Source organism: Rhinolophus sinicus, chromosome 13 (genome assembly GCF_057876585.1).
Source record: "Rhinolophus sinicus isolate RSI-liver-muscle chromosome 13, RSI-T2T, whole genome shotgun sequence".
Taxonomy (NCBI): domain Eukaryota; kingdom Metazoa; phylum Chordata; class Mammalia; order Chiroptera; family Rhinolophidae; genus Rhinolophus; species Rhinolophus sinicus.
In genome coordinates, this window is record NC_142513.1 from 46,832,698 (window position 1) to 46,857,687 (window position 24,990).

Sequence of the window (24,990 nt, forward strand, 5' to 3'; positions counted from 1 at the left end):
CCTGGTAAGGCTCCTGGAGAAAAAAAACTCAAAACAGTGGGCACACCTTGTGAGGCTGGATCCCTCCGGGAGTTTTTTACTCAGTCTGGTTCACACTGAGCCTCCCACTGCTGTCAGTTTCAGTTTAGATTTTCTTACCCTGATACATAGGTTTCTGTCATGGGGTTCTGCTTTGGTAAGTTCTGACTCTTCTGTCTGTCTCCAATTTATGTGTCAGCAGTTTGCCCTGTGAGCTCAATTCCCTAATGGACCTAACAAATTTGATTTTCAGTTCATTTGACATTTTACTTGGTAGGACAGTGGCAACTTTCAAGCTCCAGACATGCTAGACCTGAAACTGAATATAATTTCTGTCTCTGTTGATATTCTCATTTTGTTCATGTATCAACCTATCAAAATATGTTCATATTTTGTTTTCCTGATTGCCTTTAGTTCTCTGAGCATATTAAAGACTTGTTTCAAAATCTTTGTCAAGTAAGTCTGAACCTTGTGTTTCTTTAGGGTGAGTTTCTGCCGATTTATTCTGTTGCTTTGAATGGGTCATATTTCCCCCGCTTCTTTGTATGCCTTGAGATTTGTTGAGAATCGGGCGTTTGAAAAAACAGGTACCAAATATATGGTGATGGGAGAACTGACTCGGGGCGGGGGGTGAACACACGATATGATTTACAGATGATGTAATACAGAATTGTGCACCTGAAATCTATGTAACTTTACTAACAATTGTCACCCCAATAAACTTTAATTAAAAAAAAAAAAAGAAAAAAGGTACGTGCGGACAGCCTCCATGTGGGAAAGACCTTCTCTTACCAGCACAGCGTGAAGGCTTAGGTCTCAGTGATGGAGGTGATGTTGGATCTGCCGGCACTTTCTGAGTGTGGGCAGGGATCGTGTCTGGTGAAGCCGAAGAATGGAAACACGGACCAGGGAGAGGCAAAAAGTTTTAAAAAGAGGATAGTTTATTAGAGGCAGGAGAAGAGGTTGCAGCTCCCGAGCGGGAGGGGGTCCCGAATGGGGGGTGCCCCATGACTGAAGCAAAAGCTCTTTTATACCTTCCCTTGCCTGCTTGGGGAAGGGGAGCTGTTTGAAAAAGGGAACTTGTTTGAGGAAGGGAATTGGCGCCTTCTAATGAAATTCGTCTACCAGGTTTGTTCTGCTTGCCCATCCTAAAAGAATTAGTAAAGTAACCCACTCTTACCTATCAGATCTGCTCCATTTGTCAGGCCAAAAGGAATTTTATGATTAATCTCAAGGCCTTGTTACATTATGTCCTGGAGCAAAGGAGTGATTTCAAAACCTGGAGTTTCAGGATATGGCTGTCTTGTTTATTCCACCAGGGACCTCCCTGTCTACCTAGGGACATGCTAGCTAATCTGTATCATCCGGGCTATTCTGTCCATGGGCCTTTTTTGTGTTTTGTTTGTTTGTTTTTTCCAATTCCCCTGTGTACACAGCTGCTTTTTTAAAAGTTATTTCCCTACAAGCCTCACCTTGCTTCTCAGGGCCTGAGATGCTCAGTTGTACTCCTCTCCCCATAATCTCTTGCCCCCAGGGCCCACAGGTCTGAATCCCCTTGCAGCTTTCCATCATGGCACCCTTCCTGTCAGCACGGACTCAGGCAAGATGAAAACCACCCCCCCACAGTCCCAGACAAGTCATAACACTGCAAACAACTTCCACTTTTTTCCTTCCACCCTAAAGGAGGAACCAGAAATTGAGTGGCTTCCTCCTAATTGTTCCACACCAGGGAGGGAGTGGAGAAGTATGGTCAAAAATGCCATGAAATCTTTGTGACATTTTGAGTGCAACTTTTTCTTGGTTGTGCATTCGTTTGGTTGCTGCCTATCCTTCGCTGGTTTCTAGAGTTCTCACAAAGCTGCTTTGGTCAGCATGGTGTTTACTCCTTGCTTCTGTGGGATGGGGGCCTGGGGATCCCTACTCTGCTGCCTTGCTCACACCTGTCAACGTGTTAACCTTTGGTCTCTGGTAAAGTTACAGAATAATTTTGAGATGTGTCCATTTTATGATAATACTGGGCTCACTCATTCTTTCCTTTTTAGTAATTAGTAATTAATATTAGTAATTATTTCACTGTATGAATATACCACAGTTTATCTCCTAGTTATGCACTTTGACTTGCTTCTGGTTTCTGCTATTATGAAGAAAACTCAAGAATGTTCATTTGCAAGTCTTTGTAGAGAAATTTCATTGATCCTGGCTACATACATAGAAGCAGAATTGCTGTGTCATAGCATATATGGATGTCTAACTTACAAGAGACTTCCAAAGTGGTTTCTTCTTTTGAAGGGTCCTGTTTTTGGGGGGGTGCCATTTTATTGTTGCTTTGTGGGGGCTCTGTGTATTCTTGATAACAACTCCTATGTCAGCTATGAGTACAGCAATATTGTCTTCCAGTCTGTGTCCTTTGATGAGAAGTTTTAAAATTTTGACCAATTTCTCATTTTTTCCCTAACGGTACTGACCAAAGAGGTTAGTACATTTTCTGTTCTAAGAAATCTTTGCCGAAGGTTGTGAAATTATTCTCATGTTTTCTTCTAGAAGCTTTGTGTCTTTAGCTTTCAAATTTAGGTCTAGGACCCATATCAAGTTGATTTTTGTGTATGGTGTGGGCAGGGGCATCTGGAGTCAGTTTTTCCCACATGGTTATGCAGTTATGTAGTGTCATTTAATAAAAACACTTGTCCTTCACCTGTGAATTTCTTTGGCATCTTCATTGAAAATCAACTGATCATATAGCTGTGAGCTTGTCTTACTTAGTCCGTCTGGGCTGCTGTAACAGAATACCATAGGTGGGGTGATTTATAAACAACATTTATTTTTTTCTCACAGTTCTGGAGCCTGGAAATCCCAAGATGAAGGTGCTGGCAGATTTGGTGTCTGGTGAGGGCCCACCTCATGGCCCATAGAACTGTATCCGCACACAGTGGCAGGGGCAAAGGAGCTCTCTGGGGTCTCTTTTCTAAAAACATTAATCCCATTTATGAGGGGTCCACCCTCATGACCTAATCAATCCCAGAGGCCCCACCCCCAAATACCAACACTTGGGGTATTAGATTTCAACATAAGAATTTGGGGGGAGGGGCAGGGGACACAAACATTCAGCCTATGTTGGCACTTATTTCTTACTATTCTGTTCCATTGACCTATTTGTACATCCTTTTGCCAAGACTATACTGTTTTATTACTGTGACTTTGTAAAACTGGTATTGTTTCTTCCTTAAATGTTTCATAGAATTCACCAGTGAAGCCCTATAGACTTGGAGATTTTCTTAGTCGGGAAGGTTTTAAATTATAATTTCAATTGTTCGTTTTTCTTCTCCCAATACGGACTACGGAGCTATCCATTACTTTTTTAAAAATCCAGCTGTTTTTGGATTTTCTTGTTTGGTCATTTTGTTTTCTAATTCACTGATGTCTGTTATTATTTTTTCATTTCTGCTTTCTTCGGATTTAATTTTTGTTTTTCTACCTTTTTTGACGTAGAACTTTAGGTAGCTGATTTTAAACTTTGTTTTCTAGTATGTGCATTTCATACATAAACTTTCCCCGAGGATTCATTTAAGTGCATCTCACAAATTTTGATGTTTTTTTTTCATTATTTTTTGGTTCAACGTATTTTCCAATTTACGATTTCTTCTTTGATTAAAGGGATATTTAGAAGTGCATAATTTAATTCTCTAATATTTGGGCATTTTAAAAATTGTCATTTTATTACTGCTTTTTAGTTTAATTTCGTGGTGGTCAGAGAAGGTTCTATATGATTTCAATCCTTCGAAATGTATTGAGATTTCTAATAGATGGTATATTTTGTGAATGTTACATATGTATTTAAAACTTTAATTCTCAGTAATGAGAGTTTAGTATAAAGGTTTTGAAATCTTTCATTAAATACAATGTATTCCGTATTGTTTTGTGGGGGTTCTATTTAAGTCAAATAGGTTAATGCTTCAAAATTTTTTCTGTAGCTTCATTTATCTTTGTGTCTGCCTGTCCTATCAATTATTAAGAGAGGAGTGTTAAAGTCTGTAATTATGAGTTGTATTTAAGTATTTCTTCTGATTCTGTCATTTTCTCCCAAGTACTTCAAAGCTTATTTGGTGTATACACACTAAAAATTTTTTTCTTGATGAATTGATCCACTTACTTTTATCAAATGTCCCCCCCCTTTTTTTTTTTTTTAAAGATTTTATTGGGGAAGGGGAACAGTACTTTATTGGGGAACAGTGTGTACTTCCAGGCCTTTTTTTCCAAGTCAAGTTGTTGTCCTTTCAGTCTTAGTTGTGGGTGGATTTGAGCCAAACAGCATGTGCTTTTGACTGTCCTGTGTGCTTTTTGTTCCTTCTTTGTTTGGATTGAGTATATTTTAGCATTCCATTTTCTTTCCTCTCTTGGATTTTTAACTATTCCTCTTTTTTTTACTCCCTCTGGGGATTACGTTTTTTAAAAATATCACAATATACCTTGAATTTGTATTGTCACTTCACCTACAGTTTACCAAACCCTTGGAATCTAACTTTGAGACTCAGCCCTGGGCAGAGAGAAGCCGTTTTCTGCTGACTGGAAATGTGTGGGCTGGGACCAGAAGTCACTCAGAGCCTTGTTGTCAGTGGCAGTGCAGGGATCTCGGTGCTCATAGAGAAAGTGTCTTCTGAATATTGAGGCAGTTCGTAGATTTGGTCCAGCAGCATCCATCTGTTGTCAGTTTTTGCATTATCCAGAGCACAGGCAGGGGTAATGAGACCTCTTGTGGTTTTCATGCACGTGACGAGCCTCAGCACCCGGAGGGAAGTTTAAGCCTGCGTGTGACAAGCTCACTCCATTCAGCATTCCCACATGTCACTTAATTGGCCTCTCTCGAGATTGTTTTTTGGGTCCTGTTCAAGGCCATTCCCACAAGCCTGGCCACGCGTTCACCCCTTGTGCAGATGCGATCTCTGCGGGGAACGTCACTGTCTCCTCCTTGGCCATGGGGCTCCGACGGCGCGCGTTCGCTGTCTCTCTGTCTTGTGCACCTCGTCCCACCAAAAGCCGCCCCTTGAGCCCCAGGACAGGATGCAGACCCCCGCAGAGCCGAGATGGCCCAAGCCGGCCGTCGGCAGGAGGAGAGGAGCGCGGCCACTACCGCTCGGGAGCCCCTCTAGCCTCCCACGCCTCGCGCGGAGCAGGACCGGGCCGGGATGCGGACCAGCGCGGGGAAGAGCGCCGGGAGGAAAGGGCGGAGCCGGAGGAAGGGGCGGAGCCGATGAGGGCGGGGCCGGAGGAAGGGGCGGAGCCGAGAAGGGCGGGGCCGGAGGAAGGAGCGGAGCCGAGGAGGGCGGAACGGGAGGAAAGAGCCGATCCCGGAGAGCCCGCGCCCGGGGAGGAAGGGGCGGAGGCGCGCGCTTCCTGGCGCATTCCCGGCCCGCCCGGGTGACTCACTCCCACAGGAAAGTCCCGGGCCTCCCGGACCCCCGAGGCGCCGCCGCGGACCCTGGTAAGGAACGCCACCGCGCCCACCCGCCCGCCACCCGCAGGCTCCGAGCCACCATCGGAACCGGGCCGGCACCAGACCCGCCGGCGGCCCGATCTCGGTCTTGCGCGGAGCGGCCGCCCGGCGGCACGGCCTCGGGGGTCCGCCTGCCGCCGGGCAGCCTGGCCCGGGGTCCGGCCCCGAGCGTGTCGGAGCTCCGGTGCGAGGGCGACGCCGCGGGGTCGCCGTTAGCGTTGGGAAGCTGGAGCAGACGGATTGCACTGCGGCCGTGCGACCAGGCCCGGGCCGCCAACGGACACCGGCCCGGGAAGCCATTTGCAGGTCCCTGGACTGCGGGTTCGGGGCTCCGTCGCCGCGGCACCGTCTGCCGCCGAGTGTGGGAGAAGGTGGGAGAGCCGCGCGGCGACGCGGCTTCGGGAGTGGTTCGAAGCTGAGAGGCGTCGGCCGCGTCCACGCCAGGGTGCTGTGTAGACGGCACAGGAGCGGCGGCGTGGCCCCCGGCCTGGGGACCCGCGCGTCTGGGAGCGTTTCTTCCCTGTGGCGGGCGGCGGGCGTGTGCCCCGCCGCACCGTGCCCTGCGCGAAGCTTTGTGACCCCAGCGTGGGTTCTGGACCGTTTTCTGAGACATGCTTCTGACTGAAGCAGCGCCGTAGCTGAGATTGCTGCCCTTCTCCGCCGTCACCCACTCGGGGCAGCTTGGTGATCGCGCTAGAAGGGCCTGTCCAGATTGCTCTGATGCTGCGGGCTCGTGTGCCGGGGCGGCGAGGGTCCCCCGGGCGCGGTCCCTCATGCCTGCAGGTCGCTAGTGGTTGTCGGTGTGGAGAGTTGCGCAGGCAGAGCCCCAAGAAGCACGTTGTGAGGAAACCTGGGCCGCGCAGGTGTGCGTTGTAGGAATTCGGTAGTTCCACGCTTCGCGCTCCCTGGCGGGATCAGCTGTGAGTGAGGCAAGCAGGGAACTGCGGTGGCAGTTTCCTGTGTTAATGCTTGTGTTTGTGTGCTGGTAGGTGGCGCAGAGAGCATCTACTCCCCAAGGTTTTGTGGGTTTTTTTGGAATGTGTATTTGAATTTATTTTTAAATTTACGCATGGTAAAATTCACTTTCTGGTGTACTGTTCAATGATTTACTTATTTATTTAAAATGTTTATTATTATTATTATTATTATTATTATTATTATTTAAGTGTGTTTTTCCAGGACCCATCAGCTCCAAGTCAAGTAGTTGTTTCAATTTAGTTGTGGAGGGCACAGCTCACTTACACTGGCCCATGCAGGGATCCAACTGGCAATGGCAACCTTGTTTAAGGGCACCGTGCTCTAAACAACTGAGCAAACGGCCGCCCCAGTTCAATGAGTTTTGACAAATACATAGAGTCCTGGGACTCGCACCACAGTCATGATACAGAACAGTTCCATTACCCCCAAAATTCCTTTATGCTGTCCCTTTGTAGGCACCCCTCCACTTTTAACTCCTGGCAACCTCTGAGCTGTTCACCATTCCTACAGTTTTGCTTTTCCAAAATGCCCTACGTGAGTCTGGCTTAGTTTATTAACATAATTCATTTAGGATTCATCCATACCCTAGTTTGCCCCTGATGGTTGCAGACATAAAAGTTTGAAAAGTGTACCTCTAGCTACAACCTGAGAGATTCAAATATGATTTTTAAGTCATGAGAAAAATTACAGAAACTCCAGCTCATTAAGAAATTTAAACAGTGTAGAACTGCTTATACTAAAAGCGAAATTCCCCCCTACACTTCTGTTCTAGTATACAGCCTTTTTAGGTGTTTTTTTGTGTGTTTTGGTAACATAATGAGATTATATTACATATATCCTCAGACCTTTTCACTTGAAAACCTTTGCTCACTGAAAGATCTTGGAGAGCTTCACATGTTGGCATAGCCAGTATATATACTCAGATTTCCCTCATTCTTTCTAATGGCTGCATGGTGCTCCATAGCACAGACAAACTGTAATTGGTTTAATCAGCCTCCTGATTAAATTGACATTGCTATTTTGCATTTGTCACCACCATAATCAGTGCTTTTGTCAGTATCTTTGTGCATATACTCAGGTTTGGCGTTCTGGAAGTGAGTTGGGGTTTAAATAATAGCTAACATTTCTTGAGTACTTGCTTGGATCTAGCATTGTTTTAAGCCAGGGTGACTTTTCCTGGGAAGGGCCAGATAGTGAATATTTACAGCTTTGTGGGCCATATGGTTTCTGTCACAACTACCTGTGCTGTTGTAGCACCTGCAGCATGGAAGATATGTGATGAATGGGCGTGGTCATGTTCCAGCAAAACTTTAGAGAAACAATGGACGGGAGGTTTACTACCTCCTGTTCTGTACTTTGCATACTAATTCTCACAGCCATCAAAGGTAGGTGTAATTATTATTCCCACTTTGTGGTTGAGAAAATTGACAAAGAGTGGTGAAGTATGTGTCCAAGTTCACATGCCTGGTAAGTGGCAAAGCCAGATTTTGACCCCGACCAGCTGACTTGCACACTCCAAGTTAAAAATGGGAAGGAAGCTGCCAAAAATACTTTCCCCAAAATGTTAAACCCTGGGACCTGAACCTCATACACTTACTGAGTCACTCACCCGTGATTCTCTGAAGGTACTGTGCTTGTGCTGGCTCAGAACCACTCCAGGAGCACCTGCCTGGTGGCTCCCCATGGGGGCCAGTGTGCCCTCTGCCCTCTCACTGTGTGACTGTCTGTGTCCTGGCTTTTGAGCTGGTTTCACTAACACTAGCTTATAGAGAAGTCAGCTCAGTCAATGCCCCCGTTGCCCAACTAGCCAGTGGGAGGAAATGTGGGCAGGTAAGATCAAGTTGGGTCCTGACAAGACGTGTGCTCCACCATGACCACTTGAGCCCAGGTGGGCTTGTTGCTTGGCCTATCTTGCCCCATTCTCCTAATTCAGTAACGTAGAAAAAGTATATTAGGTTGTTGGGAAGATCAAATGAGATAATATAGGAAAAGTACTGTGTAAGAGACAGTTACTATTAGTGCTGTTTTCTAAAGCTTTTACATTAGGAAAATGTATTTTATAGTGTGAAATTTATATGGTGAAATTTTATAGTGTGAGATTTTAAGTAACCAACCTATCCCATTTATTCTCATGTTTGTTTGTTTTTTGCCTGACACCCCCTAGCAGCCACAGGTATAGAATGGATTAATTACATCTACTTAATTTAAAAACTTTATTATAGTCAGTGCAATAACATGAGAAAAAGAAATGAAAGGAAAGGGAAAATAAAACTCCTTATTTGCAGAAGACATGATTATCTACAGAAAATCCAAGGAATCTATAAAATAACTGTTAGAACAAGTAAGTGAGCTTAGTAAGATCACAGAATAACAAAGTCAGCACATGTAAATCAATCTAATTTCTATATACTAGCAATGTACAATTAGAAAGTAAAATTTTAAAAACTACCATTTTCAGTAGCTTCAAAAAAAATCAAATAGTTAGGTATAAGTCTGATAAGAGAAGTACAGAATCTGTATGCTATGCTACAAATGACAAAATACTGATGAATGCCGTTAAGATCATGTAAATGAATGGAGAAGCAACTGTGGCTGTGGTTTGGAACACTCAGCATAGTACAGATGTCACTTGTCTCCAACTTGATCTATAGAGTTAACACAATTCCAGGCAAATGCCCCAGCAAAAAATATTTTAAACAACTTTGCTGAACAACCTATTTTACAGGTACATACTATAAAATTTACCTACTTTAAGTGTACAGTGATTTTTAGTAGATTCGCAGAGTTGAGAAGCTGTCACCATGACCCAGTTTTAGAATATACCTATCACCCCAGTAAGGTCCCTTGTGACCTTTTACAGGTAATTGCCATTCTTAAACCTTGTTCCAGCTAATTAATTTATTTTCTGTCTCTTATAGATTTGCCTTTTCTGGACATTTAACATAAACGAAAGTATACAATTTGTGGTGTTTATGTGTGGCTTCTTTCACTTAGCATAATGTTTTTCAAGTTCATTCCTTGTAGGATGTATCAGTATTTCATTCCTTTTTGTTGCATTGCATTCTGTTTTATGGCTCTATCTCATTTTGTTTATTCATTCACCAGATGGTGAACTATTGGTTGTGTTTACTTTTTGCTTGTTGTGAATAATGCTGCTATGAAGACTCATGTGCAAGTCTTTATGTGGACATATTTCTCTTGGGTAGAAATCTAGAAGTGTTATTGCTGGGTCATAAGATAAAGTTTAATTTTTTAAGAAACCTCAACAGGATGTTTTAATAGATAAAAGACAAGGTGATTGTAAAATTTATATGGCAGGGAAAATAAACTAGAATAACCAAAAAAAAGTTTAAAAACAAAAATAAATTGGGGGAAATCATCCTACCTGATTTTATTTTACTACAAAATATAAATAACAACATTTACCGTTTCAGCCATTTTAAGTATACAGTTTAGTAGCATTAAATACATTTATATTATATTGCAACCATCATCACCATCCATCTCCAGTACTTTTTCATCATCCCAAACTGAAACTCAGAGCCTATTAAACACTAACTCTGCAGCCCCTTATTCCCCCAGTTTCTGGGAACCACCATTCTACTTTCTGTCTATGAACTTGACTATTCCAGATTCCATATAAGTGGAATCATACAATATTTGTCCTTTTTTGTCTAGCTTTTTTCACTTAATGTCTTCAAAGTCATCCTTTTTTTTTTTTTTACATGTATCAGAATTTAATTCCTTTTTTAGGATGAATAATATCCTATCGTATTATATATAAATAAGGTATTGTAAAATACCATATTTTCTTTATACATTCATCTGTTGATAGACCCTTGTGTTGTTTGTGCTTTTTACTGTAATGTGCTGCTATGAACATTGGTGTACAGATACCTCTGAGACCCTGTTTTCGATTCTTTGGGTGGAATTGCTGGATCATGTGGCAATTTTGTGTTTAGTTTTTTTGAGGATTTTCCATACTGTCTTCCACAGCAGCTTCACCAGCAGTCCCATTAGCAATGCACAAAGTTCCATTTTCTTCACATCCTCAACAACTCTTGTTAGAAAGTTAGAAATTTTCTTCTTGTGTCCTTGGAGTTTTGTTTTTTTTTGTAATATCTATCCTAATGGGTGTGAAATAGTATCTCATTCTGGGTTTGATTTGCCTTTTTGAAGTGATTAGTGATGTTGAGCATCTTTTCATATACTTTTTTGCCTTTGGAGAAATGTCTATTCAGTTTTTGTTTTTTTTATTGGGAAATATTGGGGAGCAGTATGTTTTCCCAGGACCCATCAGCTCCAAGTCAAATCGTTGTTTTCAATCTAGTTGTGGAGGGCACAGCTCACTGGTCCATGTAGGAATCGAACTGGCGACCTGGTGTTATGAACACTGCGCTCTAACCAACTGAGCCAACTGGCTGCCCCTCCTGGTTCATTTTTCAATCATGTTGTTAGTGTTTTTGTTGTTGCATTATAGGAATTTTTACATATTTTGGACAGCAATCCCTTATCAAATATGTGATTTGCAAATATTTTCTCCCTTTTTGTGGGTTGTCCTTTCACTCTCTTGATAATGTCCTCAGGTATATAAGTTGTAAAATTTCATGTTCATTTTATCCATTTTTTTTCTTTTGTTACCAGTGCTTTTGGTGTCATATCCAAGAAATCACTGTGAAATCCAGTGTTATTTCGAATTCCCATGTGTTTTCTTCTAAGAGTTTTGTAGTTTTAACTCATGTTTAGGTTTTTTATTTATCTGAGTTAACTTTTGTTTATAGTGTATAAAGTAATGGTCCAGTTCAGTTGTTTTGCATGTGGCTATCCAGTTTTCCCAGCACCACTTGTTAAAAAGACTATCTTTTTTTCTAGTGAATGGTCTTGGCACCCTTGTGGAAAATCATTTGAACGTATATGCAAGGGTTTGTTTCTGGGCTTTCTGCTTTCCGTTGGTCCGTGTGCCTATCTTTATGCCAGTACCCCACTGTTTTGATTACTGTAGCTTTATAATAAATTTTGAAATCAGTACGTGTGAGATTTCCAACTTTGTTGTTCTTTTTAAATATTGTTTTGGCTCTTCTGAGTCCTTTGAAATTCTGTATTAATTTTAGGATGGGTTTTTCTATGGGCTGTTGGGATTTTGAGAAGGATTGCATTGAATCTGTAGATGGCTTTGGGTTATATTGTCATTTTAACAATATTAAGTCTTCTAGTCCATGAACATGGAATATCTTTTCACCGTTTTTTTTCACATCAGATGGATAATGTGCCGATGTCGTCTCACACGCAGTAGCTCTGGCCCCATTTCACCTTCTCTAGCAGGATTTCAGAGCATTCCAGGGATACGATTCGCGTTTGTTTGAATTTTTTTGTGTTCAAGTCCTCTCAGAACATGGTCTCAAGAAAGTAGGGATCTGTTTTTCCCACTGTGTTGGTTTGAGCCTGGGGTGCATCTGTGCTGTGCCCGAGAAGCTCATTGGGCATTCAGTTAACGGGTTGCTCCCCATTCAGCTTTATCACGGTGGCCTCGCATTCGTGCATGGCTGTAGGGACAGAAGTGATGGGCCTTGGACTGTGGCTTTCAAATTATTTTGGCTGTGAATAAGACAGATGGACTGTGATAGCTACTAGGACCTTGAAAACAGCGTACTTGTAATTTATAATCACCTCTCAGATACTCCACTAGCCAAACTTGGTAGGCACTGTTCTTTGCAGTGGGTCTGGCATTGCCAGGACCCCTGACTTCCTCCATCCCAGCATCTTTGCAGGAACAAAACCTTTCCAGAGGGTTTGTGTATTAGTTTTCTAGGGCTCTTGTAACAAAGTACCACAGACCGGGTAACTTCACAGAAGTTTATTTTCTCTCAGTTCTGGAAGCTGGACATCCCAGATCAAGGTGTCAGCAGGTTGGTTCCTCCTGAGGTTACCCCTCTCTCCTCAGCTCATGGTCCTCGTATCTTGCAGCCTGTCTCCTTGGAAGCCCCCTCTGTGCCTGCCTGTGTCCCAAGCTCCTCGTCTTCTAAGGACGCCAGCCGTGTTGCATTAGGCGCCCAGTGACCTCATTTTACTTTAATTACCCCTGTAAGGGCCCGTCCCCCATAGTCACAGTCTGAGGTCCTGGGATTAGGGCTTCAGTGTACAGATTTGGGGGGGTGGGCACAGTTCAGCCCATAGCAGTTCGTGTAGTTAAAACTCAGTGTTGTCAAGCTTCCTCAATCCCCCAGGCTGGCCCTCAATAATGGGGTGCCGATGAGCCCTCCCCTCAGAGCCGTGGGCTCCCACTGCTCCTTGAGGACACCGGCCCAGGGCTAGGTGTGTGGCCACCACAGAGGTTTCATTGCTCTTCCTTGTTAGGAAAAACACTGCTGCCCCGTGTTCCCTGCCATCACATCACAGCATTACATGGTGCAGTCCACAGTGGTTAGAAACCACTTGCCGGAATGTCCTTAAACACTGATCTGAAATGAGTTGAGCATTTGGTGTTTTTCTTGGGTACGACAGAAATTGACACAGCCTTTCTGTGACCCTGCTGTGCTGCAGGTGGTCTCAGCCTCTCGTCACGTGGGCTGTATGGCTGTCTCAGAGTGGTTGGCCCAACCTGTTTTCTGATTGATCAGTGGGGTGGGGAGGCACGTAGGAACTGTATGAGCCCCAGGCCACTCCTGACGTAGTCTGGGCTTGGGCCCTGAAAAGGGAGGAAAGCGGGACTCGGGGCTGGGTCTGCAGGAGGCTTCTCATCTTGCAGCCTGGCTCCTTGGAAGCTGTCAGTTTTGAGCTGCCCTGCATGGACACCCCTGGAGCTCCCCATGCTGACTCTGCAGGGCAGACGCAGGCTAGGCTCTGTGCTCTCACTGTCCTGGGCCTCTCCTTTCTTGAGTATGTGGACCAGGAAGTTGTGACGATAGAAGGAAGTTGGTAATGAAAGGAAAAAGGCTGTATTCCTTATTTTTAAAAATACCACGTATTTTGAAAAATATCTGCTACATTTTAAATTTATAGTTAGAAGCAAACAGAATAGATATTCCGCTATTGTCAGGCAGAGTTTTGTAAATGCCAATTAGGTCCGTTGGTCCCTGCCATGTTCAGCTCCCCTGTTCCTGCTGATTTCCAGTCGGTGACAGAACTCTCGCAGCTCCTGCTGCACTTGTGGTTTCCTTCTCCTCTGGTCTGGCAGTATTTGCTTGCTGTCCTCTGAAGCTCTCCTGTCAGTGCATGCATTTGTCATTGCTCTGTCTCCGTGGTACATGCCCTTCTATCCTAATGAGATGTGCCTCCTTAGCCTGGTAATTTCCTTGCTCTGAAGTTTACCACTCCCTTAGCCACTCCAGCTTTTGATGGTGCTTCCATGGTGCACTTTTGCCCTTCTCCTTTGAACCTACCTGTGTTGTATTTGAAGTGTGTTTCTTGTCGCTGGTATATACAGTCACGTGCCACATAACGTTTCGGTCAACTACAGAGAACGTATACAACTGTGGTCCCATAAGATTATAATGGAGCAGGAAAATTCTTTTTGCCCGGTGACGTCATAGTGTAGTGGCACAATGCATTACTCGCGTTTGTGGTGTCATCTGGTCTCGCCTATGAGTGCACTGTGTGACGTCGCAACGGAGTCCTAATGACACTTATCAGAACAATCCTGTTACGTATTGCTTGACTGTAGTTGGATCAGGATTGTTTTATCCTCTCTGACAATGTCTGTCTTAATGAGGGTGTTTAGACTATTTATGATCACAGTAGTTATTGATATGTTTACATTTAGTTCTGCAAATCATTGTATTATATTCCTGTTAAACTGCCCCCCCCTTTGGCTTATAAACAATAGAATTTTATTTAATTAATTATTTATTATTTTTTAAAAAAATATTTTATTGGGGAAGGGGAACAGGACTTTATTGGGGAACAGTGTGTACTTCCAGGACTTTTTTTTGTTTCCAAGTCAAGTTGTTGTCCTTTCAATCTTAGTTGTGGAGGGCGCAGCTCAGCTCCAGGTCCAGTTGCCGTTGCTAGTTGCAGGGGGCAGAGCCCACCATCCCTTGCGGGAGTTGAACCGGCAACCTTGTGGTTGAGAGGACGCGCTCCAACCAACAACTGAGCCATCTGGGAGGCAGCTCAGCTCAAGGTGCCATGTTCAATCTTAGTTGCAGGGGGCGCTGCCCACCATCCCTTGCGGGACTCGAGGAATTGAACTGGCAACCCTGTGGTTGAGAGCCCACTGGCCCATGTGGGAATCGAACCAGCAGCCTTCGGAGTTAGGAGCACGGAGCTCTAACCTCCTGAGCCACCAGGCCGGCCCCAGAATTTTATTTTTGACAGTTCTGGAGGCTTAGAAATCTGAGATCAGAGTGTCGGGGCACCAGCACGGTCAGGTTCTGGTGAGGGCCTATGATATTGTGATTTATAATAAATATATTTGCTCTTCATCTGTTTCTGGCAGAGGGCTAAAACCTTTGGAATTTCCTAAGTGATAAGAGCTATAAAGGTGTCTTGATATTCATGACAAACCTTTTCAGCCACACCTGAGTTTATGTTAATGAAGTGACTTTTGGAAAGCCCCAAAGAATGGGGTCTGGTTACCTGGAGGCCTACCCAGGTGATGAGAACGTCATAACTTTCAGTCCCCTCCCCTGACCTTGGGGAGGGGTGAAGGACTGGAGGTTGAGTCCATTGCCAGAGGCCAGTGATTTAATCAACAGACCTACTTATATGTAAGGAAGCCTCTGTAAAACCCCAAAGCACATGCTTCATTCACAGTTTCTGGGTTGATGAGCACATGGACATTTGGGAAGAGTGGGCATGGAAGGAAGCTCCGTGTCCTTTCCCAGTGTCCATCTGGCTGTTCCTGAGTCTGTTGTTAAATGTTAAGTGAAATGTTTCTCCTGAATTCTGTGAGCTGTTCTAACAAATTAATGGATCCCGAGGAGGCGGCTGTGGGACTCCTGATTTACAGCTGGTCTTTGTCTTTCATTTTTACTGTTCTGCTCACTTTCAGTGTTTTCTTTCTGTTTGGGAGTTTTATCACTGTTTGTGCACTTTAATAGTGGCTCTAAAGTCTGGGATGTAATTGTAACATTTGCTTTATCTCGGTGCTTTTACCTGGTGTTCATCGTTCCCACAGGAGTTGAGACATTCCTGGTTCTCTGGGAGCTGATTAGTTTACATTGAACTGGACATTTTGAATTTCATGATGTGAGGCTCCAGGTCTTGTTTAAGTCCTTAGGAGAATGCTGATTTTTTGTTTTAGCTGGCAGGCAACCTGGACGATTTAGGCTGTGTTTGCAACATGTCTCCTGTGTGTTGTGGCAGTGGCACTTTTTTCTCAGAGCCTTCGCAGTGCCACTTGGGCCTGTCCCTGGTGTGCCACCCATGGCCATGTGGGACCTGACTGTGGTCTCAGAGATTGGGGGTGTGAGGGGCCCGCCCCACGCAGCTTGGAGGTGGGCCTGATGCTCAGGAGCAGCTCTACGCACTTGGTCTTCCGAGCTGCTTTCTCTCCACACGGCTGCAGGGCTTTTGGGTCCCCTCTGCTGCTCCAGCCAGTGCCCGGGGTTTGGTGACAGCACCCTCCTCCCCCATTGCACACTTCCGCGTCTGCTTCTTGTCTGGGGCCCAGGGCTGGAGGGGCGGCTGGTTCTCCTGTCAGTGTCTTCCTCTAGCCAGCCTGCTGCTCTTCCCTTCTCGGCACGCTCAGCTGCCCCGAGTGTCCTGTCCAGTGGGGACTGCCCCACATGTCCTGTGTGAAGTTAGAGCTGCGTGGTACGTCTCATCTGGGGTTAGAGCCACTGCCTGTGTCCATCCAGGGTCAGAACAGCCTTCAGCGAGGCTGGCTGGACTGGGCCGAGTCCTCTCGCATTTGGATGCCGTTGTCTCCATTTCTGTGCTTGTCTGCTCAGCCTGGGAGTTTGTGCTTTCAGTGCCCTGCTAACAGCCCCGACCGACCCTCACCTTAGTCCCTGCAGGCTGAGCCTGTACTCCTGGAGTCCCTGGCTTGGAGCCCTGCTGGGAAAAACGGTGGGAAGCACTGTTGCCGCCTCCAGGGCTGTGCCAGTCTCCTTGGGGCAGACATGGTGTTGGAGGGGACGTGGCCTCCTCAGGTTGTCAGACAGTGGCCCCAAGGTGGGAAAGAAAGGTGGCAGGAAATGGCAGCATGTGTGCTGGCCCAGGTGCCCTACTTCGTGACTCTCTGGGAGGCCTGGAGAGGCTGTGTCGTGACACCCTTGCCAGCAAGCCCTGGGAGAGACTCCAGAACCTGGGGACCGGCCATGACCTTCCCCAGTGCCCTCGGGAGGGGGTCAGGCCAGTGGCGGCCTGATTTCCACACCCTAGCAGGATTGTCAGCGTGCCGCCACCCTTCCTCACAGTGCAGAGGGCTCTGTGCTTTGTTCTAGGCCAGGATGGCGGCTCAGGTGACATTGGAGGATGCGCTGTCCAACGTGGATCTCCTGGAAGAGCTGCCTCTGCCCGACCAGCAGCCCTGCATCGAGCCCCCACCATCCTCCCTGCTCTACCAGGTGGGTGCTGGGTGACCGGGAGCTTACTGCCTGCAGTGCCGACCTCCATGTGATGGCTTTTCTCTTCCTTTCAGCCAAATTTCAACACTAACTTCGAAGATAGAAATGCATTTGTCACTGGTATTGCAAGATACATTGAACAAGCGACCGTCCATTCCAGCATGGTAATCCCATCAGTGTTTCTCTGGTTTCCTCTGTGGGAATGGCACATCTCAGCGGCGCATATACACTATTTTAGTATTATCTTGGTAGGACACACAGTGAGGAAAAAGATAAGAAAGGGAATGAAATGCCTTATGTTTTTAAAAAAGCCTTTGTTTTCCTTATTATAAAAACAATACATGCTTTTTCTGCAAATTTATAGCATCAAGGGCCCAGAGAAAGCCTTTGTTTGTTAGCGTTTTGAGGGAGTCCATTTTCTCTCTGTCTTATAACCTGTACACATACCTGCATTTCCTGATTTAGATTGCATAAATAAACTGCATTGTTATTATGTATTTTAATTATTTCACAAACTTTTTAGAGTAACTGTTTTTGAATGTTTACTTAGTTTCTTTTCTTTCTTACAATAAAAAAATGCTATAAAGAACATCTTTTGAAATACATCATTCCCTTTGACTAGATTTGTGGAAGTGAAGTTACTGGGTCAAAGGTTGTGAATATTTTAAAGCATGTTAAAAACATTATCACATTGTAGTTGATGTTTTCAAAAATATTTATGCAGTGCTTACCATTTTTACCAAAGGAAACAATGTGAAAAGAGTAGACACTAAAACAGGTTTTAACTGATGGCAGTCCCCTCCTCACGGATACTCCGTGGGTGTCCGTGCTGCAGAAACACTTCTAGCTGTTCGTCCCGCACTGGGATGGCAGAGGGGCCTCAGCCTTCCTCTTGGCAGGAGGATCTCTGCAGCCTGCTGGGGAGGTGTGAGGACCCCGTGTGCGTCCCCACGCCCCAGCCAGGTCTGCATTGTCCTCAGGTTATTTCGGGTTGAGTGGAGCTGAGGTGTAGCCGCTGTGGCAGATATGTTATCCTGGGCTGTGTTGGCCCTGCACAGAGATGCCTATATGTCACTGATGCCCGTCTCCAGCCTGTAGGATCCATGGGGATGTTTCGGGTAGGCGTGACGGCTGCACCACTGCATTGCAGCGTCACCAGCTTCTTGACAGCTGTCTCTTAGCAGGCAGGGCCTGGTGCTTGCTGCTCAAGGGAGAGTCAGGATAGTTTATGCCTTTAGATTTTAGTAATTTGGCGTCTCCTTTGTTATGATTATTCTGCTTGCCTTAGATTTGTTCTGTGTACCTTTGCAGAATGAGATGCTGGAGGAGGGCCAAGAGTACGCCGTCATGCTGTACACCTGGAGGAGCTGCTCTCGGGCCATCCCGCAGGTACCCTGTTGCCCCGCCCATCCCAGCCCTCCCATTCCCCCACACCACCACTGCAGCCAGAACTTACCCTCACAGCACCAGCCCCTATCAGCCCAGTCAGGCCACGCCCCCACACCACCGCCCAGCCACGGCCCCACACCACCCCAGCCACGCCCCCACACGCCCAGCCAGGCCACGCCCCCACACCACAGCCCAGCAGCACCCCCACACGACCCAGCCATGCCAGGCCATACCCCCACACCACAGCCCAGCCACGGCCCCACACCATCCCCAGCCACGCCCCCACACCCCAGCCACGCCCCCACACGCCCAGCCAGGCCACGCCCCCACACCACAGCCCAGCCGCACCCCCACACCACCGCCTAGCCGCACCCCCACACCACCGCCTAGCCGCGCCCCCACACCACCGCCTAGCCACGCCCCCAAAACCACAATCCCCACCCAACCCTGACCATGCCCTTGTTACCACCAGCTCCACCCCACCAGTTCTACCCCTCAGCGGGCAGGGACCCCAGCTCTCGCTCCTAGTTGGGTTAAATCCTCTTTATGTCATACTTGTTTATTCCCAGGTGAAATGTAATGAGCAGCCTAATCGAGTGGAAATTTATGAGAAAACCGTGGAGGTCCTTGAGCCCGAGGTCACAAAACTGATGAATTTTATGTACTTCCAGGTAAAAGAGCAAAATAATTTTAGGAGTTTAATGCAGAAGAGTAGGATGGTGCCACTGTCAGCATCACCGTGGCCTCAGAATAACGAAGTGCATGTAAATTAAAGCAACAACAGCAGCTTTGAGATAAAAAAGAGCCAAGCCTGTGACAGTTTAAAGCTTTGCTGGCCCCTTCAGGATAAACACCTCTCTGGTGTTTCACCTGTCTTGTCCTTTGAGAGTGAAGTTGTATTTCCCTCATGAAGATTGCTTTCTGTCAGTTCCAAGTACATTTGTCTTTCTGCCAATGTGTACTTTCGGTTTGTCTGGTTTTTCAGGTATTTTCTTTCTCTCAACCTCACCCTGACCGCTCGCTCCAGTGGCCCTCACCCGGACCTTGGCCCTTCTGGCCCTTTGGTTAGGCAGAGTGGCCACAGGGAGGGGACTTGCTGGCTTTTCAAATATGTGCTTTGGAAACATGTGAAGGTTTTTATTATAGATTCGTTTAAAAAGGGAGAAGATAGAACTTATTAGGAGATGAGTTTTTGTTTTATCTTAAAATTGTCAAGAGGAAAAATCTGCTCCCCCCTTCACCTCTGAGAGCTAAAACATGCTTTATAGACGTTCCGTTGGAGCGTTTTACTCAGTAACTTTGATGGAATAATCAACAAAATTCCTTTTCTTTAGGGACATAGTTGGTAAAGTGCAAAATGAATGGTGATTGTCACAGAGCAAGGACATGTGGAAATGACTTACGAAGCGAATGCCTTTCCCTGTGCTTTAAGTCTCACTTGGTGGGTCTTTCATTAGTGAGTCACGTGACTCCAGATACTGGGCATGGAGCTGGCCCAGCACTGACAGCGCCTTTCTGCCCCCTTCTCTGCTCAGAGAAACGCCATCGAGCGCTTCTGTGGGGAGGTGAGGCGCCTGTGCCACGCGGAGAGGAGGAAGGACTTCGTGTCTGAAGCCTACCTCATCACCCTGGGCAAGTTCATCAACATGTTCGCGGTGCTGGACGAGCTGAAGAACATGAAGTGCAGCGTGAAGAACGACCACTCGGCCTACAAGAGGTGGGCCTCGCGGAGCTGGGCGCTCGCGCACGCTGTGACGGGGCGCCTGGGGGCTGCGGCCTACAGCTGCCGAAGTCCTTGCGTGTGGCTGTTTGCCCGGCTCAGGACTGTTTGAGTACATGCGCCCAGGCTACCTGCCGGTGACGTGTGCTAGCTCTCCTCCAGGTGGTTTTCCTGGTGAATGTACAGAACTTGTGGAGAGAGAATTGGACAAGGAGGGTGTGGATGGTGCGTGCCTCAGGAACACTGAGAGCTGGTTGGTGGCTGTGAGGGGGAGCTGGGCGGTCAGAGCAGAGCCCACTGTCGTCTCACTTTCTTTAGGAATCTGTACCCGGTACTGTCGGAGGCCTGGTTGGCTGGAGTGAGGTGCTGACCATGTTCCCTTTGCCAGATGAGGAATCTTAGCTGTAGCATTAAATTGGAAGACATTTTACTAGCATCTGAATAGGTTGTAGTTATGTGGCAGCTAAAACCATACCACTGTTGCTGTGTCTTTAAAATAAAATGAACTGGGACACAGCACCAAGCTGAGGTGTGATAAGGGGCAGCAGTGGGAGTCGAGCCAGACCACCCACACTGTGAGCCTTGTTCGTACGGAATAAGTGCAGGCATTGCTTTCAGCAGCTAGAAGCTCTGCACGGAAGCCCACGTTGTGAGAAATCTAGGAAATCGAGAAACGTCTGGAGTGGTCCCCACGTGATGGCAGTGTTTGTGGAGTTCCACGTGTGTGTGACTCGGGGTGGAGGGCGGAGCCGGCCCAGACCCTGGCGCAGCTCCTGCATGACTCAGGGCAGCTTTCTCAGCCTTTCTGACTTTGTCAGGGAAATGGGGGAGGTGCTCAGCATGAGTGGGCTTTAATTTCCAAAGGGTTCTTTTTTCTCCGACCAAAAAGCTTTCCTTCTCTTAGCATACAGCACTTTTATTCCAAAGTCCAGTCTATACAATAATTTAAAGATTGGGCTGCCCTGTGGAAGGCTGTGGGGGCCCCTAGGCACCGCCTTCAGTAGCTGGCTGGGGTCTTCACCACCCCTGAGGTGCCTCTGAGCGCAGAGAGGGCCTCGGGCTTCCCCTCGCTCCTTCCAGCAGCCTCTTCCTGGGACCTCTGTGTGGGACCCCCTGTTAGTTCACCTCCCAGACAGTAACCCCCTCCTTCCCAGCTCTCACGCTTTTTATTTGCATCCAGCTGGTAACTTCCAGAACAGCTTCTTCTGAGTGTCAATGCCAAGATAATTGTATGGTTATCGTGAGGCTTGGGGAAAATATGACACTATCCTTGCTCTCTTCTTATTCTCAGCAACCACTCAAATTAATAAAGTAGACATTTTAAAAAGGAATGTTACCACATCAGTACTAGTTTTAACTGTATATAATTTTTAAAAACCTATAGGAATAACAATGACTTAAATAAGACTGCATACTCTCTGACCAGCAGAGTCCTGAGGTAGGTGGTCTGCAGCTGAGGAGGGGTTCCAGTGTTCAGGACCCAAGGCTCCTGCTGTCTCCACGTGCTGCTTCATGGTCCCAGATGGCTGCTTGAGCTCCAGCTGTCATTTCTGCATTCCAGTCAGCAGAAAGGAAGGAGAATAGAAGGGCCCGCCCTATCCCTTATAAATACACTTTCAACTGCCTTGCAACACTTTTCATTGTATCTCACAGCTCGGCTGCTGGTCATGTGGAAATGCGGCACTCGGCTGCTGTATGGAGCTGGGGATTTATTTTTAAGGAAGCAGGGGAGGAGATGTTGGGGTAGCTATCAGTTTCATCAGGGTTCTTGGTTGCACAGATGTGTCATTATTTGGGCACTTTGCCCTGAAGTCTTGGGGTACCCACCCAAATGTGTGGAACCCTCACACCCACTTCACTGCTCTGAAGAGACTCAGAGACGCAGCAAGGCCTCGCAGTGTCATGGGCCTCGGCATACAGGTCCCGTGTGTGCCATTCCCTCTCTTTTGTCAGGCCTGTGGGGGTGGGACAGACAGCTGTTGTTTGTCACAGGTGTGATAAGTGAGGCTGAGGAGACAGGAGGTTGGTCCAAGGTGGAGCTGCATGTGGGTGGCAGAAGCAGGACTCTGTCTCAGATCTTTGGCACCAGAGCTGTGTGTGGTCCCTGACTGGTGGGAAGTGTGGTGACCCAGAGGGTTCTCGGTGCTGGCCATCTTCATCACTGTGCTCGGGGGGCAGCAGGGACAGGCCGGTGTGCAGGGGCCCTTCAGGAACTCTGGCCTGCAGGCGGCACTGCCACGTCTCTGAGGACGTCTGTCAGCCGTCCAGGGTGGACAAGTTCAGGAGGCTGAAATTGTGACCAGCTTCCAAGACCCACGTTTCTACAGATAACTGTAGGCACAGCAAGGTGCTCTTCAATTCCTGGCTTTAAGAAAAAAATCATTAATTACATTGGTTGATTAACTCTGGTTTTTTTGGTTTGTTTTTGCTTTCAAAGGGCTGCTCAGTTTTTGCGGAAAATGGCGGACCCACAGTCCATTCAGGAGTCACAGAATCTGTCCATGTTCCTGGCCAACCACAACAAAATCACACAGGTGAGGCTGGGCTCTGAGCCGGGGGAAGCGGGGCCTGGGGGCCAAGACCACACGTGTGAAGCGGTGCTCTGGGCCAGGGCACTGCGGGGCCCGGGGCGCTCAGTGACAGGGTCTCCGGCTCTGTTCCAGTCCCTGCAGCAGCAGCTTGAAGTGATTCCTGGGTATGAAGAGCTGCTGGCCGACATCGTGAACCTGTGCGTGGATTACTACGAGAACAGGATGTACCTGACGCCCAGCGAGAAACACATGCTTCTCAAAGTACGTGGGTGGGGATGGCTGTCAGGGGCCCCTACAGAGGGGTGACAGGCTGGCTCTCATTACTGTCGGCAGTGCTCGTGCCACCCTGGTCTTATTCTCACGCTTGGGGGGTCGTGTGTGTTGGGGAGTGTGTGTGTGGGGGGGAGGGTTAGGGTATGTGTTGGATGTGTGTGTTTGTTGGGGGTGTGTGTGGATAGCAGCCTGTGCTACAGGCTCTCGACACATTCCCGTGAGTGTGTCCTGAGCTGGCGCCGGTGCCAGGTGGATCACACAGCCACCCCCAGGGCAGGTGTCTTCGGGTGACGAGGTCCTGAGCCATTCGTAGCAGAGGTTATACCAGATTCTGCTGTTAAGTGTGTAATTCCTAGGAGTTAAGTACAGATGGTTCAATTTAGGACTTCCAACTTTGGTGCAAAAGTGAGACACATTGGGCAGAAACTGTACTTTGGTTTTTGAATGTTGAGCTTCTCCTGGGTCAGAGATAAGCCATGTGAGCTTGTGGGGCTTGGGCCAGTGTAGTGTCAGCACGTTTGAGGTGGTGGGTGAGGCTGAGCACAGACGGGCACAAGGTTAGGCGGGTTCAGTGCATTTTCGACTTACAATACGTATTTTCCACTTAGAATGAGTTTATCAGGATGTAGCCCTGTTGTAAGTCGGGGACCACCTGTAAACTGTCACCATGAGTAAAGTAGTCTTTTGTTGGTCAAGAAACATGGCCATGCTCCATATTCTTCATTATTACTGTGTTTCAAGTTGGGGAGGTTCTCAACAACATTTCTCACTGGGGATGCGAGAAGGCGGTTCTGCGTTCCTTTCCCTCGGCTGCCCCCCCTGTGCAGAGGGCAGCCCTGGGGGACCTGTGCTGGGTGTCCTTGTGAGAGTGGGCCCAGCCCTGAGACCATCCCCACCGAGAGCACCGTGGGGGTCAGGGCTGGAGGGCGCCATCGTCAGCTGCAGGAGCCCCGGCCACGGGTGCTTGTGGCCATCTGCCATCTGCGTTTACCATTGCTCTGTGGCTGACATGAGGGGGAGGTGGGAGAGGTGCTGGGAGGACAGTGAAGTAGCCACAAGAAATGGCACATAACACAGTAGCTGCAAAGGGAGGAATAGTGCCTGTTTCCTGGGGGCTTTTAAAATTGCCTTTCGAAGAAAGAGTGGATATCATTTCACAATTATGAGCTGTGGCGTGTAAGCACATATGGGTCGCTTACCTTGCAGGTCTGAGTTTCATGTGCCATTTTGGGGTTTTCCAGGTCATGGGGTTTGGTCTGTACCTGATGGATGGGAGTGTCAGCAACATCTATAAACTAGATGCCAAGAAAAGAATAAACTTATCCAAAATTGACAAGCACTTCAAGGTGAGTTCCATGTTTCCGTGCACCACCGTATTGACGTGTGTGCAGTTTGAGTTTTGGCTGTGAGCGCTGGTGCCATGAGCTGTGCTGGGATGTGAGGGCTCCCTTGCTCCTGAGAGGCGCTGACCCCACCTGTGTTGGTGTAGCCTGGGCTCGAGTCATGCCCTGTGTCCTCCTCGTCCCTACGAGAGCCTGTGGCTGTACTCACAGACTGTCCCTGTGGTGCAGCAGGCCAGCTGTGATTCTGTGCATGCTGTCGTGACACATGAGACGTTGTGTCTGGGCTGGCGGGGTGACCAGTGCTGCTCTGAGGAGTGCTTGTGTGCACGTTTCTGTGGGACGTTTACCCAGAGGGCAGGCATCACGGGCACATACATTCCCAGGTAGTGGACACAGCCCAACGGCTTCCCTCATGGATGTGCTGGCTGGTGTTCCCACCAGCTGCTGCTCCACGTTCGGGCCCACACTTGCCACTGTCACTTTGTTTCCTTTTTAGGGGGGCATCCGGAGGCTGGGTATGTCACTGAAGTTTTGTTGGCCAGCGTTTCCTTGTGGTTTAGTTGGTGTTTCCCTGATAACTTTTCATGCTTTTCCTTTGTGTTCTCTACTGAAGTGTCACTTCACATTTCTTGTTCTCTCGTTTCTCCTGTTGATTTGTCGCTCTTTATGTTTCCTGGGTACGTCCTTCGTTGGACACAGGTATTCTAAAGTATGGGCATTCTCCCCTACGTGGCTCTCCTTT

At 47.3% G+C, this 24,990-nt stretch overlaps 1 protein-coding gene across 4 annotated transcripts in view; it reads left to right on the forward strand.

Moving 5' to 3' along the window:
- The first annotated feature begins 5,355 nt into the window (after positions 1–5,355).
- CYFIP1 (cytoplasmic FMR1 interacting protein 1) overlaps positions 5,356–24,990 on the forward strand; it is a 59,984-nt gene continuing 40,349 nt past the window's right edge. For 3 of the 4 annotated variants that reach the window (XM_019753209.2, XM_088789305.1, XM_074317258.1), the window contains exons 1-9: positions 5,356–5,494; positions 16,870–16,992; positions 17,067–17,156; positions 18,304–18,381; positions 18,951–19,052; positions 19,917–20,098; positions 22,539–22,635; positions 22,765–22,893; positions 24,147–24,251. In XM_019753209.2, coding sequence (XP_019608768.1) covers positions 16,876–16,992; positions 17,067–17,156; positions 18,304–18,381; positions 18,951–19,052; positions 19,917–20,098; positions 22,539–22,635; positions 22,765–22,893; positions 24,147–24,251 — 900 coding nt within the window. In that variant the 5' untranslated portion in view covers positions 5,356–5,494; positions 16,870–16,875. Of the gene's footprint in view, positions 5,813–16,869; positions 16,993–17,066; positions 17,157–18,303; positions 18,382–18,950; positions 19,053–19,916; positions 20,099–22,538; positions 22,636–22,764; positions 22,894–24,146; positions 24,252–24,990 lie in introns of all 4 variants that reach the window. The other variant, XM_074317257.1, reaches the window with a different exon arrangement.